Genomic DNA, 15,163 nt, shown 5'->3' with positions numbered 1-15,163 from the left:
CAAGATGGCCGCTCGCAGCCCCCCCGCGGCCGCACTTGCCCTGCAGGTGCATGGCCGCTCTGTGGCGCGCAGCCGGCTGAGCAGGGGTGCGCTCCCGGCATGCCCCGCGCGGGGGCGGGGCGCGGTGTCTGCCGGGAGCTGTAGTGCGGGGCGGGGGGCGGTCACGTGCCGCGCCCGGCAGTGGCCGCGCTGGGAACGGAGGCGCCAAGATGGCGGCGCTGCGGGGCGGAGCGGTGCCCACCGTGGCTGCGGCCGGGATCGGCGGGGCCGCGGCCGGGGCCGCTCCCCGAGGGCTGGCGGGCGGCGGAGCCCCGCGCTCGCCGCCCCTCCGCGCCGGCAGCTCCCCGCAGGTAAGCGGCGGCGGGGCGAGCCGGGCCGCGCTGTGACACGTGGAGGGAGGCCGGGGCGGCTCCCGCGGCGGCACCACGTGTGCCGGCAGTGGGCCTGCCGTGCCGGCGGCGGGCAGGGGACCCTGCACCGGACAGGGGCGCCCTTTCTGTAGGCGGGGTGGGGGCCCGGTGCTCTCCTGCCGGGGGGGGGGTGCTGGTGGCGGCGACACCGGCGCGAGGAGCCCCCCCGGGGCGGGAGGGCCGCGGCACAGCGCTGGGACACGCTGGGAAGGGGGTCCTGGTGCTCCCCTACGGGCGGTGATGCCCGGTCCATGGGGACTGAAGGCTGGGGGCTGCCGGCAGGGTCCGTCCCCCCCCACGTCGCGGTCCCTGCATCCTTTCTCCGCCCTCCGCCACCTGCGGCCGCGGCAGAGGGTGCGCGGGTTGGGACACGGGTACCCGCCGGTTTCGGTGGCTGGAGCGCGGGTGGAGGACGTGGCGTTCTCCGCGGTGGGGGAGCTTCCCCGAGAGCTTATCCCGGGGGAAGCGTATCCCGCTCCGGGGCCCGTCTGGGGCGCGGTGCAGCCGCCCGTTCGCTGCGTCCCCGCCGCCGCCGGTGGCACCGGTCCCGGTAGGGCTTTGCTGGTGCCGGTCCGGCGCGTTGGGTGTGGGACAAGGGAGCGCGGGGGTGCAGCACCTCTGGCCGGGGCCTGGTGCAATAGCACTGTACGTTCGCTGGGATTTCGGGGACAGCCTCCGAGCCCATGCAGGGGGACGCTGAGATGGCCCTGTCTCTGCCCAGCGCTGCTGGAGCGGTCTGCACTGGGGTAATGGCGGTGTGTTCCTGCCTGACGCTTCCCAGAGGCAGCAGAGGAATCCATCCATGAGCATCCTCTGCCGGTGCCGCGCTGGCTCAGGGTCCCCACCGTGCTCCCCCCGTGGCCTTGCCCTGTGCTTGGGTGTACCCGCGGCACGCCGGGTTCACGTGCTGTGTGTCACCGGCACGGCTCGATGGGGCCCACGGTGGCCTCATTTGTGCCTCCTGGGTACCCCGGCAGCGAGTGCAGCGTCCCCTGCTCCGGCTGGCTGCTGCAGGAGCTGGTGGCCGTGCTCAGGCTGTCTCCGTGTCAGGTTGTTGGCTCAAATCCCAGCTCCCCGTGTGCCTGAGGCTCGCTCTGAGGCTGCCGGCATCCTCCCTTCTCCCTGGCAGCGCTGCCTGCTTGGGCATAGTGTGGCTTGTGCCCAAGCCTGGCCTTGAGCATCCCTATGACCCTCAGCTTCTTGCCTGCTGGGCTGATGGTCATAGAGGAAGCACAGGGAGCTGGGAGCACACAGAGGGTGTCCCCTGCTCCGAGCTATGGGGGGACAGGGGTCTGTTCTGTTCCCATCTGGCAGAGAGGAGAGCAGAGCAGGCAGGGATGCAGGAGCAGGCTGGGCTGGTTCATGCCCCCACCCCGACGCACAGGCAGTGAGGACTGAAGAAGGTGCCCGGCCCCAGGTGGATCAAAGGGAGTCCTAGGGGAATGCAGCCTGGTTCAGCGGTGACTCACGGCTGTGGGACTCCTCATTGCAAGGCGCTGAGTCAAGGGAGTCGAGGAGGGCTTCAGAGATGGCCCGGGCTGCAGGCAGGAGCCACAGGAAGAGGCCATGGGACCGGGAGGGTTGTGCTTCCCTCCCTCTAAACGGCCAGCGCTGGTCACGGATGGAAAACCCTTATTAAGGCACTGCCTTTGGGGAGAGCCAGGACCATGCAGTCCCGGGGTCATCCCATGGACCCCCACAGGGGTGAGCTGGCCCCACATCCCTTGGCATGCGATCTTTCCCGCTGGCTGCTCCTCTGCCTGCCGGTCAGCGCTGACTCAGGGCTGCACGCCGGCGCTTGGCAGTGCTGGATGCGCTTCCCTGCTCCTCCCAGCATCTCCGGGAGGGTTGGCCGGGAATCACAGCCAGGCTGCACTGGAGAGAGCTGCCAGCGGGGCTCTGCGCTGGGCTCTGACCCGCAGCCAGCGTGGCCAAGGGAGGGAACTGGGGATGCTTGGGTGGTAACACTGCTCCGGAGACTGCTCTGCACCGTGTGTGGAGCAGTGGCCCAGTGCTGCTGGTGGGCTCTGCTCTGCCAGAACCCTGGGAGAGGGTGGATTGGGATGCTGAGCCCCATACCAAGGGGTGTGCCTTGCAGGCTCCTGCTTTTTGGGGCTGCCGTGTTGGCACACAGTAACAGCCCACGGGGATTTGGGCTGAGGGACATTGCTCTGGGGCCTGGCTGTGATTCCCAGCCTGATCCTGGGGTTCCTGTGCTCCAGGGTCACAGAGGGCTCCTGGCTGTGCCATCCCCAGCGGTGCCCGCTCTGACTGATGGGGCACGTCTCTGAAGAGCCCTGGAGGCTGGGGTTTGGGCAGGTGGCCTTGGTGCTGCCGTGTTTGAGGGTACCTCTGTTTAGGGAAACATCTGCGTTATCAGATGCGCATCCCCCGGGGAAGAGCCAGAGTCGCTCTATGATGCTTCAAGGGGAGGACAGCTCGCTGCCTGCTCATGCTTTGGGAGGGAAGCGTGCGTTCCCAAGGCTCCGTCCTTGGCACCCTTATCTTCCCCGAGTGCGTTATCTCTTCCTAAGCCCATCTACAAACAGGAATCCACGTCCTGTCTCATGCCAGTGATGTATCTGTGCTGCCGCTTGGATCATGGGCTGCGTCCGGTGGCTCTGCTCACCCCAGGGGATGCAGCCTCTGCCCTTGCAGCAGCATCCCGCTTTGCCTGGCTGCTCTGCAGCACTGGGCTGCATGGGGTGCAGGACAGAGACCTTCCTGCAGTTAACCCAGCATGACCTGAGCACCCCTGGAGCCAGCTGGGGGACCGGCTAGGACGTGGGGCTGGGAATTCAAAGGAAGAGCAACGGAGCCGGTTTGGTCCTGGATTACGAGCACAACCTGTGCCCTGTAGCCTGCAGCAGAGGGGCTGGGGCAGGGCCCGGGCAGTGGCAGCCGCCTGCGTCCCTGATGCTGACTCCTGCACTTCTGTTATGAGTTTCGCAATGGGTTCGGGCTTATCTGCAGCGCTGACAGCCGGAGTCAGGAGCGTGTGACAGCCTGGGGCTGCGGGAGCCTCTTCCCGTCCAGCACCGGTGGTGGTGGTGCTGGGCACAGCCTGGAATTGCTGCGGGTTCATCGATCGTTCCCAGTCAGTTTGGTGTGAAACCATCCCAGGAGCTGAAAGCGGGTGGTGGGCTGGCCTGAACCGCTTCTGGAGAGCAATAGGGAAAGGTCCCTTGTGCCATCTTCTGTCCCATCACCCCCCCATGGGTTTGGGAGTGCAGCAGTGAGCTCAGCCGCTGTTTGCAACGCAGGCTGTTGGGAGCCTGTGTGTGCTGCAGAGATCAGTGCCGGTGGAGGTGCCTTGCACGGTGTTTACGTGGCTCTGTGCTCTTCAACAGTGCTTTTCCCTCGAGGAGGATGACCTGAACTTCACATCGCTGGATGCAGAAACCATCTTGGAGGCTGAAGAGATCCTGGGGACGATGCAGAACTATCTGGACTCCTCTGTGATCTCCATCATCGAGGACCTGTCTCTGAGCGAGGTGGGAGCATGCACACAGGCACGGCAAGTGGTGGCTGGGCTGGCTCTGGCTGTGGCATGGGTGAGGGTGGTGGCAGTGTCCCCTGTGGCCGGGTCCTGTGGCTGTGCCCCTCTGCCCTCTGAGACTGCCCCTCTTGCAGCAGAGCAAGGCCTGCCTGGATGCGCAGAATGAGCTGTCTCTGCTGACTGCCATCACCGAGATCCTGGACAGCACAGACGATGAGACCCTGTCCCCCTTCGACACCATCATGGATGCAGAGCTGCTGACCTCGCCTCGGGAGCGGGAGAATCCCTCAGTGAGTTGTGGGGCAGAGCCATCCTGACCCAGAATGGGTGGGAAGATGCTCAAGTGTGGCTCTGCCAGGTCCTGAGGTGGTAGGACCGGTCCCCAGTGCCCTGGGATGGCCCTTCTGACCAGCAGTGTGACACCCCTGAGGTTCCAGTGTGGGCTTGGGGGCCATGCCTTCACCCTGGGTCTTGGTGTAGAGGTAGAGATGTGCCAGAGGCTTTGGCGAGCAGCATGTACCCCTCTGTTTGACCAGCTAGGGCTGTGCATGCCATGGGGGAAATAGGGCTGGCTTTGCTCCCAGGCTCTATGGGGTGACATGTGGGGCCACTGTGGGGCCGGGGGTGGCCTGTCCCTTGAGCAGCAGAAATGTGCTGCTTCCTCATCCTCTGTCTCCTCTCCAGTTTCAGAAGTTTCTCAGCCTGTCCCGTCCATCGCTGGAGTGTGAGAGCTCTGCCCTGGAGCAGTCCAAGGCCCTCCGGCCTCTCGGCGGCAGCAGCATCAATGTGGTTGGGAAGGTGAGCAGCTCTGCAGGGAGGTTGAAGGGTTGGTGCTGGGATGATGCTGGGGTCCTCCAGCCCCTCCTTCCTGCTTGGCACAGGAGTGCTCTCCTTTTGCAAGGCACCAGTGGCAGTGGGAGCAGGGCTACTGTGGGACTGGGGATGCTGTGGATGCCCTTGTATGGGCAGCAAGTTTCCGGCTCTACTGGGTCTTACTGGGAGGGTGAGATGTGTTCCATCTTTTTGCCTGCCCAGGGGCTTTGCTGCAGATACACAGCACACACACAATTACTTGTGCTTGGCGGGGGCTCTGATGAAAGCCCAGAAGCTGACTCTGCTTCCCTTTCCCAGACTGACACAGACCTGGCTTGGGACCGTGTCACTCGTGGCCTTGAGGACCCAAAGAAGCAACTCTGCAGCACCCCATGGGTGGAGAGGAAGGTGCCCCGGCCCCGGGCCCGAGAGCAGCCCTTGCCGCAGCGCAGCGACGGGGAGGAAGAGGAGGAGGAGGCTGCCTTGAGCCCGGAGCTAGACCGCAGTGTGAAGGTTGGGGAGTTCCGGGTGAGTGGGGCTGCAGCAGCACTGGAGGAGCATGAAGACCCCTGCATCATCAACACGGGCGATGTGTCCCTGAGCGAGCTGGTGAAGTCCATGCACCCCTACTGCCTGCCCACCTTCACCGTGTGCCTGGACCCCGAGGCTGAGCCTGTGGCCAAGGAGCTCCTGAGTGGTCCTGTCCTGCTGGAAATCGTGCCTGGTGAGGGGGAGAGCATGGAGATCCCTGTGGTGCTACAGCCCTTGGCTCCCAGCTTCCCAACCCTCGAGCCCCAGCTCCTGGGAGCAGAGGGGGGCAGCAGGGAGTCAATCCCAGAGGATCGAGAGGAGCTTCCAGGAGCTCCAGCCCAGGACAATGGGATGGAGGAGAAGAAGGAAGAGGAGAAACTGCCTGGGAAGGATCCACCCCGCACCACCGCAGAGAGCACATCCCCACCAGAGGATGCAGCACGCAGAGCCCAGAGCTTCAGGAGCAGCTCCCGGCCCAGCGCGGAGCCCCCGGCAGGCAGCAAACGCAAGGGCTCCGAGAAGGGACGCGGCCGGGAGAGAGCAAGGAAGAGCCGCAAAAAGAAGGCGGAGGTCGGTGGGAGCGAGCAGGCCAGGCCGGGCAGGGACTGCGTCGCCCATCGGCTGCGCTCCGCCGGCACTGGGCACCCCTCGGAGCAGCCCCCCTCCGGCCGGCGCCGCGCAGCCTGTCCCTCGGTCCAGGTCTCGGACTTCCTGGCGCGGCAGCTGGAGCGAGCCCGCAAAGAGGGGCAGATGGAGCTGCGTGCCCAGCAGGCACCGCGGCCCCGGGGCAGGCCCCGGAGCGCACCGAGGGCCTCCCCACTTGAGAGGGCCCAGTGGGAGCTGCACAAGGAGGCAGTGCCAGGGACAGTGAGCGTGGACCCAGGGAAGGCTGAGACCGTGGTGCCTCCAGAGAAGGCTGCACCAAGCGCGGAGGGGTGTCCAGCAGCCGCATGTCCCAGCCCAGCAGACCAGGCTGAAGGCAATGGGGATGCGCAGCCGGCTGCTGGTGGGGTCTCAGAAGCTGCCTCCCTGCTCCTGGAGCAAGGTGTGGGGTTGGAGCCCCCCCAGAGCCAATCAGCACTGGAGACAAGCGAGATCCTGCCCAAAGAAGCCAAGCCCAAGGCCCTGAGCCTGCGGGAATACCGCATCCGCATGCTGCACCGCCAGCCCAGCCCGGGCAGCAAGGACAGCAGTAAGCAAGCAGCCAACAAATGGCCCAGCATCCCTGAGCCTCCAACAGAGCTGGCGGAGATCCCCTGCCTGGTGTCACCCCTGCGCCCCACCACCGAGGTGGCCAGCGCTCAGAAGAGCCCAGAGAAACCCACCAGCCCCTCTGCTGTCCCTTCTCCTGCCAGCAAAGCTCCTGCTGCTCTGGCTTCAGCTCCAGCACCCTCACCAACACCAATGCCTTTTGTTGCACCAAATGTGCCCCCAGCTGCTGGGGTGGCCCCCGCCGGGATGCCACCAGCCTCTGCCGGTGCTTATGCCCTTTACCCCCCACCAGTGCCTTCCTGGCCTTGCTTCAGCCCACAGCCCATGGGCTGCCATGGTTTGCCCCCGCCACCCAGCACTGGCTCCTCCAGCACTTTTCACATGGTGCCTGGCCTCCCGCCTCCAGCCATGGCCTGGCCCCCGCCGACCATGCCACCCCCTCCGCCGTTTGGTCCTGGTGGCCCCTATGGCCCTGTGGGGTGGCCACCACCATCCTACTGGCCAGGAATCCCTGTGCCACCACCACTGGTGCCTCCCCTGGCGTATGGGGACCCTGCGGCAGCACTGCAGGGTGCTGCTGCCTTCCCGGCTGGCAGCCCCCTGCACAGGCAGCCTCCTGCCACCCCTGCGCTCGGTGGCCCAGAGCCACCGGTGTTCCCTGCCCAGCCGCCCACCACCCTGGCCAGTGAGATGGGCACTGCTGGTGGCCCGGCCAGGCCAGTGACCAGCAGGGTGTCAGACCCCAGGAGGCAGGCACGGCTGGCAGGGGAGAGCTCCCTCCTCAAGGCTGCTCCAACCCCAGCCTCTGCCCAGCCCCTGGGTGCCCCATCAGCTGCTGCTGCCCAGCCCAGCAGGGTCCCTCCTGCAGAGCCAGCCCTGCACACAGCAGATCCCCCAGCTGTCCCCATCCAGCCTATGGAGGAGCCCCAGGCTGTGTGCGCCTCTGAGGTCCCAAAGGCTCCCCCAGCTGCTAATTGCTGCCCTGCTGCTGGTGCTGTTGGGGACTCCCTTGGTACCCAGGCCACGGATGAGACTGCAGGGCTGGGAAAAGGAGCAATGGAGAAGGAACCAGAGCCTAAGGCAGCTGATGGGCAGGGGCTGCTCAGCAAGAAATCCACCTCCCAGGCTGTGGCACCACCATTAAAAGCCGGTCCACCCAAGGAGAGCAGCCTGCCCAGCAAGGCACCCGCTGCACGGCTATGGAGGCACCAGCCGCTGCTCAGCACAGCGCAGCCCAGCAACAGCAGCAAGGACATCGTGCAAGCCTTCATCAGTGAGATTGGTGAGTGTGGGGCTGCAGGGTGCTGGGCTGAGCATCTCCAGCCTGCAGGGCTGCAGTGCTGCCTGCAGCAGGACCAGTGCCTGGCACTGCTGAGGGCAAGGGTGGCAAAGCTGTGCCTGCAGGCTTGCAGTCTTTCCCAGCACGCTGGAAAAGGCATCTGCATCTGGGGAATGGTGCCTCCAGTGGATGGTCTGGGATGGCACTGCCCAAACTGGTCCCTCCTGGAGTGTTCCTGTCCTTGCTGCAGGGGGTGTGGAGCTGCTGCAGGCTGTGCAGCTGTGCTTCCCAATGCACAGCCAGCACTCAGGGAGGCTAATGCAGGGGGAGCATGGGGCTGGGGTGCATCCCTGTGGTGGCAGGGGGTTTTGGCTGACCTGACTTAGAGTGTTCTTTCCCTGGCCCAGGGATCGAAGCCACTGACCTGTCCAGCCTGCTGGAGCAGTTTGAGAAGTCTGAAGGTGAGGCTGCAGCATCTATCCCTGTGGGGCTCCCTCCATGCCTCCCTGTTCTGCCTGTGCTCTCTGTGGTGGGGAGGGGTGCTGGTGTTACCCTGCCTGGGTGCATTGTCCTAAGGGTGTCTCTGACCATGGCTCTGTCTCCTTGGTCTGTGAAAGCATCTGTGGGTCCCCAGGGTGGTGAATGTGGTTGATGAAGAGCCTGGGAAGGAAAGGGGCTGTGCAGCTTCTCTCTGCAGGGAGATGAGGTGCTGTGAAACCTCTCCCTGTCTGTGCCTGGGGTGCTCTGTGTCCCCAGTGTGCTGGGTCTGTCCCCTACCCTCCAGCCACTCAGCACCCTCACCCACCCGCTCTCTTTCCAGCCAAGAAGGAGGAGGCTCCTGTGCAGCCCCCTGAGGACCAGCACCCAGCTGGGAGCTCTGGGTGAGTACCAGCAACTTCGCATCCAGTGCCCCAGTGTAGAGCCTGGCAGAAGGCTGAGCCCTGCCTTTGACGGGGTATAGGAGAGCTCTTGGTCCTGGTAGGATCTGAACTGCACCAGGGTCTGTATCCACCATCCCAGGAGAGGCTGAGCTCCTTGCTGGACTGGAGGCCAGAGCTGGAATTGAGGGGCAGATGCTGGGGGAAGCAGATGGGCATAACCAAACTGGAAGTTTCATCCTTGCAGCTCTTTAAGATCCTTTGTCCCCTGGGCCCGGACAGTGGGGGACATCCCAGGCGTGGGGCTGGGGATAGGCTCTGCCTGATGCATTTGACAAAGCTCCTTTCCCCTCCTCAGCCCTGAGACCCAGCAGGACAAGAAGCTCCCAGACAGCCTGCAGGCCTCTGAGCTGGCCAACGTGGCAGGTAACGCTTGGGGCGAGACAGGGAGCCTGGGCTGTTGAGGGGCTGGGGGTACCCCAGGGCTTGAGGGGAGCTGGCCCAGGAGGGAGCCCCAGCCGGGTGAGCTGCAGCACGGGGCTGCTCTTGAAAGCCCTTTGGTGCTCTCACAGGCCTTACACCGCCAGCGACACCTCCCCACCAGCTCTGGAAGCCCTTGCCTGCTGTCTCGCTGCTGGCCAAGGCCAAGTCACCTGGGTCTGCAGGCCAGGAAGGGCCACAGAAGACGGCCAAGCTGATAAAAGCCAAGCCACTGCTCCCAGTCAAGCTCCAGGGGAAGAGCCTGGGGCCTGCCCCCGCCAGCTCAGCCCCCAGCCATGTCTGCTCAGGAGACCATGACTACTGCATCCCCAGCACGGCGCGGGCAGAGAGCAGCAGCAGCCGTGGCACACAGCCTCCTGCTGAGGGCGGCTCCCGCTGGAACGTCAAACACCACCGGGACATCACTATCAAACCCATCACCTCCTTAACCAAACGGACGCTGGAGCAGCCCAAGCCAGCCCCCAGCACCACCGAGGGGCCCAGGCCGGAGCCGCTGGGCACGGCCTGCCAACCCCCCCTGGATTATCGGACTAGCATCCCCAGCAAGGCCACCGACGGGGGCAGCAGCCCCCCCACCTCAGTGCTTCTGTCTCCAGCTGCATCCCCCTGCCGGGACCAGGAGGTGCGGACTTCCAGTGCCCAGCCCAGCCATGCTGCTGCCAAGAGATCCCTGCGCTGCTACCGGAGACCCCGGGACTCGCCCAGCCCCTCTGCCGGTGGCTGGAGGGCTGGCCGGAGCCGTGCCAGCCGCTCCTTCAGCTCCAGTTCGGATGGAGCTAGCGAGTCCTCTTCTTCATCTTCATCCTCGTCCTCCCGATCCCGATCCCGGTCCCGATCCCGATCCCGGTCCCGGTCGTTCTCCCCACCACCCAAGCGATGGCGAAGGTAAGCAGTGAAGCATCTGCCTGCGTGCTCTTTGGGCAGTTGTTGGTGGCTGGTCTTATGTGAGGGTGCCCAGACACCTCCTTATGGAGCTGTTTGATGGATGTAGTTGATCTTTATGTCCCTGTGGCCCTTCTGAAGGGGTGCCTCACTCGCAGAGACTGGGGGAGCTGCTGTGACTGTGCAGAGTGTCTGATGAACCCCATGGGTTGCCAGGCTTCCTTCCTCCTCCTGGAACTCCTTGGCTGCACCTTGGCTTTTGAATGCTTGTTCTGGGATATTATTATAGGTGTTGGTGTTTGTGCTGTGGAGCTGGTGCAGCCCTAGGTGTAGAAATGAGAGGAGCCACAGTGGAGCTTTCCAGGGAGCTGCTGGAGGCATGCAAGGGAAAACCTGTCTGGCTGGGCTGCCTCAGGGGCTCTCTGTGCTCCTTATGGTGGTGGCTGTGTAGAAAGTGGGGCAGCTCGGTCTCTGCGGGATGTATTTCTTCTTGTGCACCTGAGTGATGCATGGTCTGTCCCAGCTGGCCTGGGATGTGCTGGAGATGGAGAGGGATCCCTCATCCACCCTCCCTTGGGTGTTCAGCCAGTTCTGGAGATATCTCGGGTCATTGGGCATTTAGGACTTGTCCAACCAAGGTCCTCCATCGGTGGCCAATAGATGTGGAGGCTGGAGCTGGAAAGGGCACCTATATAGTGCCATGCCACAGGGATGTGCAGCTCAGGGACTTGCCCTGTCTGGCTTGGCTTTCCCGCACATGCAGCTGGCTCTGTGCTGGGAAGTGTCTCCATGGACTGTGCCACCCTGAAACTGCTGTCCTCCAGGAGAGTATGTGGCAGTACCAGGCAGCACACCCTGCTTGGAGCCTGGGTTTCCCTATGGCGGAGACCACCCATCTCCAGCGTGTTTGGAGAGGGATCCTGCTGCTGGCTGGAGGCGGCACAGCTTGACCCCAGAGGAGTTTCAGCCTTGCTGCTCTTACACTTCCCTGGCCCTGCCAGAGAAGCTCTTGCAGGCAGAGGGCTCTGATCACAGAAGCCAGCCCTGTACCAGTGCATGCTACAGCCCTGGGTTATGGTTGGAGGCACATACAGCCTCCATTTGCATGGCTGTTGAGTGCAAGGTGGATGCAGTGGATCCAGTGTCGTCCCATTCATCATCATGGCAGCCATGGCCCCTCCTGGGCTCTAGTCCCATTGCAGCCACGTGCTGCATGATTTCTCCATGACTATTTCTTGCTCTTCAGAAGCTGTGCCTGTTGGGAGCCTGCTCCCTTGTCGCTGTGCTGCTTGGAGCCAAGTGGAGCAACATCTCTCTAGTGTCATTACTGCCCCAGCTAACTTAGGCAGAGGTTTCCACAGCCCAGCTCACCCTGGGCCTAGGTCCTGTCTGAGTAGGGTGCTGCATACCTTGGAGAGAATAGAGGTATTTTTCCTCCCTGTGGTGTGCTGGGCACGGGGAGGGCTCAGCACTGAGCTGTGTCTCTCCTTCCCCCAGGTACCGCTCAAGGTGTTCCCACAGCTCTTCATCCCGCTCCAGCTGTGGGTCATGTGGCAGGTCCCGGGACAGGTCCTCATCCTCATCATCAGCATCCTCCTACTCATCCAGGTCCACATCTCGCAGCCAGTCCCGTTCCCCCTCGCCCCGCAGGAGGAGTAACAGGCGGAGAAGGTGAGCATTGACCACCCTGTAGGTGTGTGAGCTCCCCCCAACCCATCTCCTGGGCAGGGTTGGACCCACTCCTTCAGCACCTCCCGTGTGTCTGGGATCACTCTCTTCTGCGCTCTGTAGCTCATGTGTCTGTTTTCTGCCCTGCCAGATACAGTTATGATGCACAGGACCACTACCAAAGGCAGAGGATCCTCGAGAAGGAACGTGCAATAGTGAGTGCTGGAGGGCTGGGAAGCTGGGGATGTAGATTTGAGTGTTCTCAGCCCTGCTCACAGCCTTGAAGGCAGCGTTGCTGGGAGGTTTTGGCCAGGGCATGGTGTGATGGGTGGCGATGCAGGGAGGGTGCTTTGTTCAGGAGATCCTCCCCACTGGGAGGGCTCACCTGAAGATGCCGAGTCCCCCTGTTCCCATCTCATGGGATGTGCATCCCTGCCCGCAGGAGGAGCGACGAGTTGTGTTTATTGGCAAGATCCCCAGCAGGATGACCCGGTCGGAGCTGCAGCACCGCTTCTCTGTGTTCGGGGACATCGAGGAGTGCACCCTGCACTTCCGCTCCGAGGGGTAAGAGCTGCAGCAACACGGGGCAGCCCCTTCGCTGGGATGGCTCCTCTCATCCCTTTTCCCATTGCTGAAGGGGATGGTGCAGAGCAAGGAGGGACATAACTGTGCTGCTGCTGATCTCTTTCTTCTCCGGCTCCAGGGACAACTATGGCTTTGTCACCTACCGCTATGCCGAGGAAGCCTTTGCTGCCATCGAGAGTGGGCACAAGCTGCGGCGCCCAGATGAGCAGCCCTTCGATCTGTGCTTCGGCGGCCGCCGGCAGTTCTGCAGGAGGAACTATGCCGACTTGGGTGAGTCCTGCAGCCCCCAAGTTGAGGGGTGGCACTCTCAGTCCTTTCCTTCCTATAGGTGTGGGGATCTCCATCCTTGAGGTCAGTCAGACTTGGCTGGGCGGGAACACATCCAGGGATAGTCTTGCCCACGGGGAGTTTAGGCAGGGGCTCCCCATCCTATCCAGGCCCACTCCTCCATCATCAGCATCTCTGAGTTTAGAGATTGGTACATGAAGCAAGATGTGAAGGAGTTGCTGTGGGCATGGCTAGAACTGTGCCAGTTGTCCCTGTGGCTCAAAGCAGCCTCTCCCCATCTCTTCCAGACTCAAACCGGGAGGATTTTGAGCCAGCCCCTGTCAAGAGCAAGTTTGACTCCCTGGACTTCGACACGCTGCTGCGGCAGGCACAGCGCAGCCTGCGGAGGTAGCGGCCGGCGAGGCGGAAAACCCGCACCCACTTTTATACTCAAACACAAAAGACAAAAAAGTATGGAGAGAGAGAGAGAGGGAGAGAGAGAGAGGGTTTTTAAGAAAAAGAAAAAGCTAAAAAAGAAATTTGTTTTATAAGCAGTATTTAAGGAGGACGGGTCATTTGCCTTTGACCACAGGGCCCAGGTGAGTGGCAGCCCCCAGCCACTTTGAGGCTTGCCTCAGCCATGTAATAAATGTGGATGCCCAAACAGTAGTGCTGCCTTGTCGTCTCCTTCGTGTGGGTTTGGGGCTGTACCCCCTCTGGATGGAGGGTCTGACCCTGTGAGAGGTATTACAGGTTGGGGACTAGGTGCAGGAGTGGGATGTCTGCAAAAGGGGGGCAGGACCGGGGTTTCTGAGGGGTCTGTGGCCTGGCACGGGGTGAGTTCCTCTGAGGACAGGCAGCACCGATCCCTCTGACCGTCTCTTGGGCTCTGCTGGGGCACGCAGCTGGGCTTTGGGGCCACCTGCACCTCCCGTGGTGGCCACGGAGGGGCAGTGCAAGATCCTCCACGGCCGCTCTCTACTTGGGGGTACAGGGGGCTCAAGCCCTTGGCTGGAGCACAGGCAGGGGTCTGCCTGCGCTGAGGGCAGTGTGCACAAGTACGATGTCTGCCTACCCTTTCGAGCCTGCTCCAGCTCGACAGAAGGAGAGGGGTGTCTGACACCTCTAGGTGTCCCCCGAGGGAGAGTTACAGGTGCCCACAGTGGGCAGAGCACAGCGGGGTGGTGCTTGGCAGAGAAAGGATGGACAGGGAGGGATGCAGGATGCCTATAGAGGCCTCACAGTGTGCTGCAGCTCACAGTGAAGGGCAATCCCAGGCAGCACCCAAGGGAGGATACTTGGACCTGCTGCCGAGCATCTTCCCTGCACCTTGCCCTGAGCCAGCAGTGCAGGGCCCTGCACCCCGCTCTTGTGCGGGCAGCCAGAGGAAGCCCTGCCTTGGGCTGTGGATCCGCAGCACGGCTGAGCTGGCAGTGCTGGCTGGCAGCAGGATTGCATTGAGCACATTGGACTGGGACAGGCTTGTGCAGGTTGCAGTGCTGCCCAGTCGGGCCCCCTCTCAGCACACCCTGGGGTGGGGGAGCCTGCAGCCATCCAGCTGGGCTCTACAGAGCTGGGGGAGCGTGGAAGGAAGGGGATGAACCCCCAAAGGGCTCCTCACAGTGCTCTCACAGGCCCTTTGCTTGATGGAGGCAAGTAGGAGAGCGGGGAGGCAAATAGCCATAAACTCGAGTGGGGTGCCCAGCAGGGGTGATGCAGTGTGGGGGCTCAGCCAAGCTGATGCTGCCGCTGGGGTCATGCTCAGGTGTCTGAGGCTCTGTTGATGTGCTGCAGCAATCTGGTGGTCTGGGATCAGCACAGTGCCTGGAGCCCACTTGTGCCCTCTCTGCTCCCCTGGTTGGAAAGGGATGCTCCTGCTCCTGTCTGCACGCTGGGTTTCTCGTGCTGCTCCACAGCTCGGTCCCAGAAGCCTCCACAGTACCCATGTGCAGTGAGGCTGCCAGTGGGGTGAGTCCTGAGACCAGTTCCCACCTCGCCCTCTTTCCTGCCCGGCCCTGGACTTTGCACAAGGGAGGGTCCAAGGAGGTGGCTGCAGGCAAAGGCAGGATGGGGGGGTAATGGGCAGGGGGCTGTTAATCAGTAATGCAGCTCTTCCCAAGGATGTACCCTTAGCAGGAGCAGAATGAGAGCCAGAGCCTGGCAGGGACTTGCAGAGGATGTGTGTGTTCCTTTTGGGATTCAATGCAAACTCGTCTTGGTGCAGCTCCTCTCCTGCCCAGGGCATCTCCCCAGTCTGGGCTGCCACAGCAGTGCTAAGGATGTGTGGATGCAAGCAAGGGTGTTGCAGAGGGAGCGCCTGTTCAACCAGCTGTGGGAACACCAGTGGGCTGATGCAGGTCTGAGGAAAGGCTCTGTGCCCAAGAGCTGGGCTGGTTTCTCCAACCGCCTTAGGTGGTCTGAAAGCTCCTTCCCAGCCTTTTCTCTGCTGCAGCTGTGGAGGCAGGCAGGGACTGGGGGTGTCACAGGGAATCTGGAGCTAGGCATTGGGTACATCTCCCAGCAGAGCAACCCATGGGGATGTGCTACCCCATGGACCTGAAGCGTGTGCGTTTGGGCAGCCCTATGAGCATATGAGGTGTCACCTGAAATGGCTGCAGCACGAACGAGGCTGTGTCCT

General features: G+C 63.0%; 1 protein-coding gene across 1 annotated transcript; it reads left to right on the top strand.

Annotated features, from left to right (window-relative positions):
• The first annotated feature begins 209 nt into the window (after positions 1 to 209).
• PPRC1 (PPARG related coactivator 1) lies at positions 210 to 13,194 on the top strand. Its single transcript, XM_061372495.1, has 14 exons — positions 210 to 350; positions 3,761 to 3,904; positions 4,044 to 4,199; positions 4,594 to 4,707; positions 5,041 to 7,747; positions 8,152 to 8,205; positions 8,565 to 8,625; positions 8,981 to 9,048; positions 9,195 to 10,008; positions 11,503 to 11,676; positions 11,825 to 11,888; positions 12,116 to 12,237; positions 12,377 to 12,528; positions 12,834 to 13,194. The coding sequence occupies exons 1-14, from the start codon at positions 210 to 212 to the stop codon at positions 12,935 to 12,937; spliced, it is 4,875 nt and encodes a 1,624-aa protein (XP_061228479.1). The 3' UTR covers positions 12,938 to 13,194.
• Positions 13,195 to 15,163: the final 1,969 nt, after the last annotated feature.

The sequence above is a fragment of the Neopsephotus bourkii genome, unplaced genomic scaffold (assembly GCF_033783945.1).
Source record: "Neopsephotus bourkii isolate Nb327-2 ecotype Australia unplaced genomic scaffold, CSIRO-AGI_Nbou_v1 NB_1615, whole genome shotgun sequence".
Taxonomy (NCBI): Eukaryota; Metazoa; Chordata; class Aves; order Psittaciformes; family Psittacidae; genus Neopsephotus; species Neopsephotus bourkii.
The sequence above is the reverse complement of the archived record's forward strand: the minus strand, read 5'-3'. Positions and strand labels throughout refer to the sequence as shown.

Excerpts from the sequence above, each read along its gene's own strand:
- PPRC1 (XM_061372495.1), top strand. The coding sequence starts at position 210 with ATGGCGGCGCTGCGGGGCGGAGCGGTGCCCACCGTGGCTGCGGCCGGG. Across the intron at positions 8,626-8,980 it reads CACCCAGCTGGGAGCTCTGG|CCCTGAGACCCAGCAGGACA; the intron begins GTGAGTACCAGC and ends TCCCCTCCTCAG. Across the intron at positions 12,529-12,833 it reads GAGGAACTATGCCGACTTGG|ACTCAAACCGGGAGGATTTT; the intron begins GTGAGTCCTGCA and ends CATCTCTTCCAG.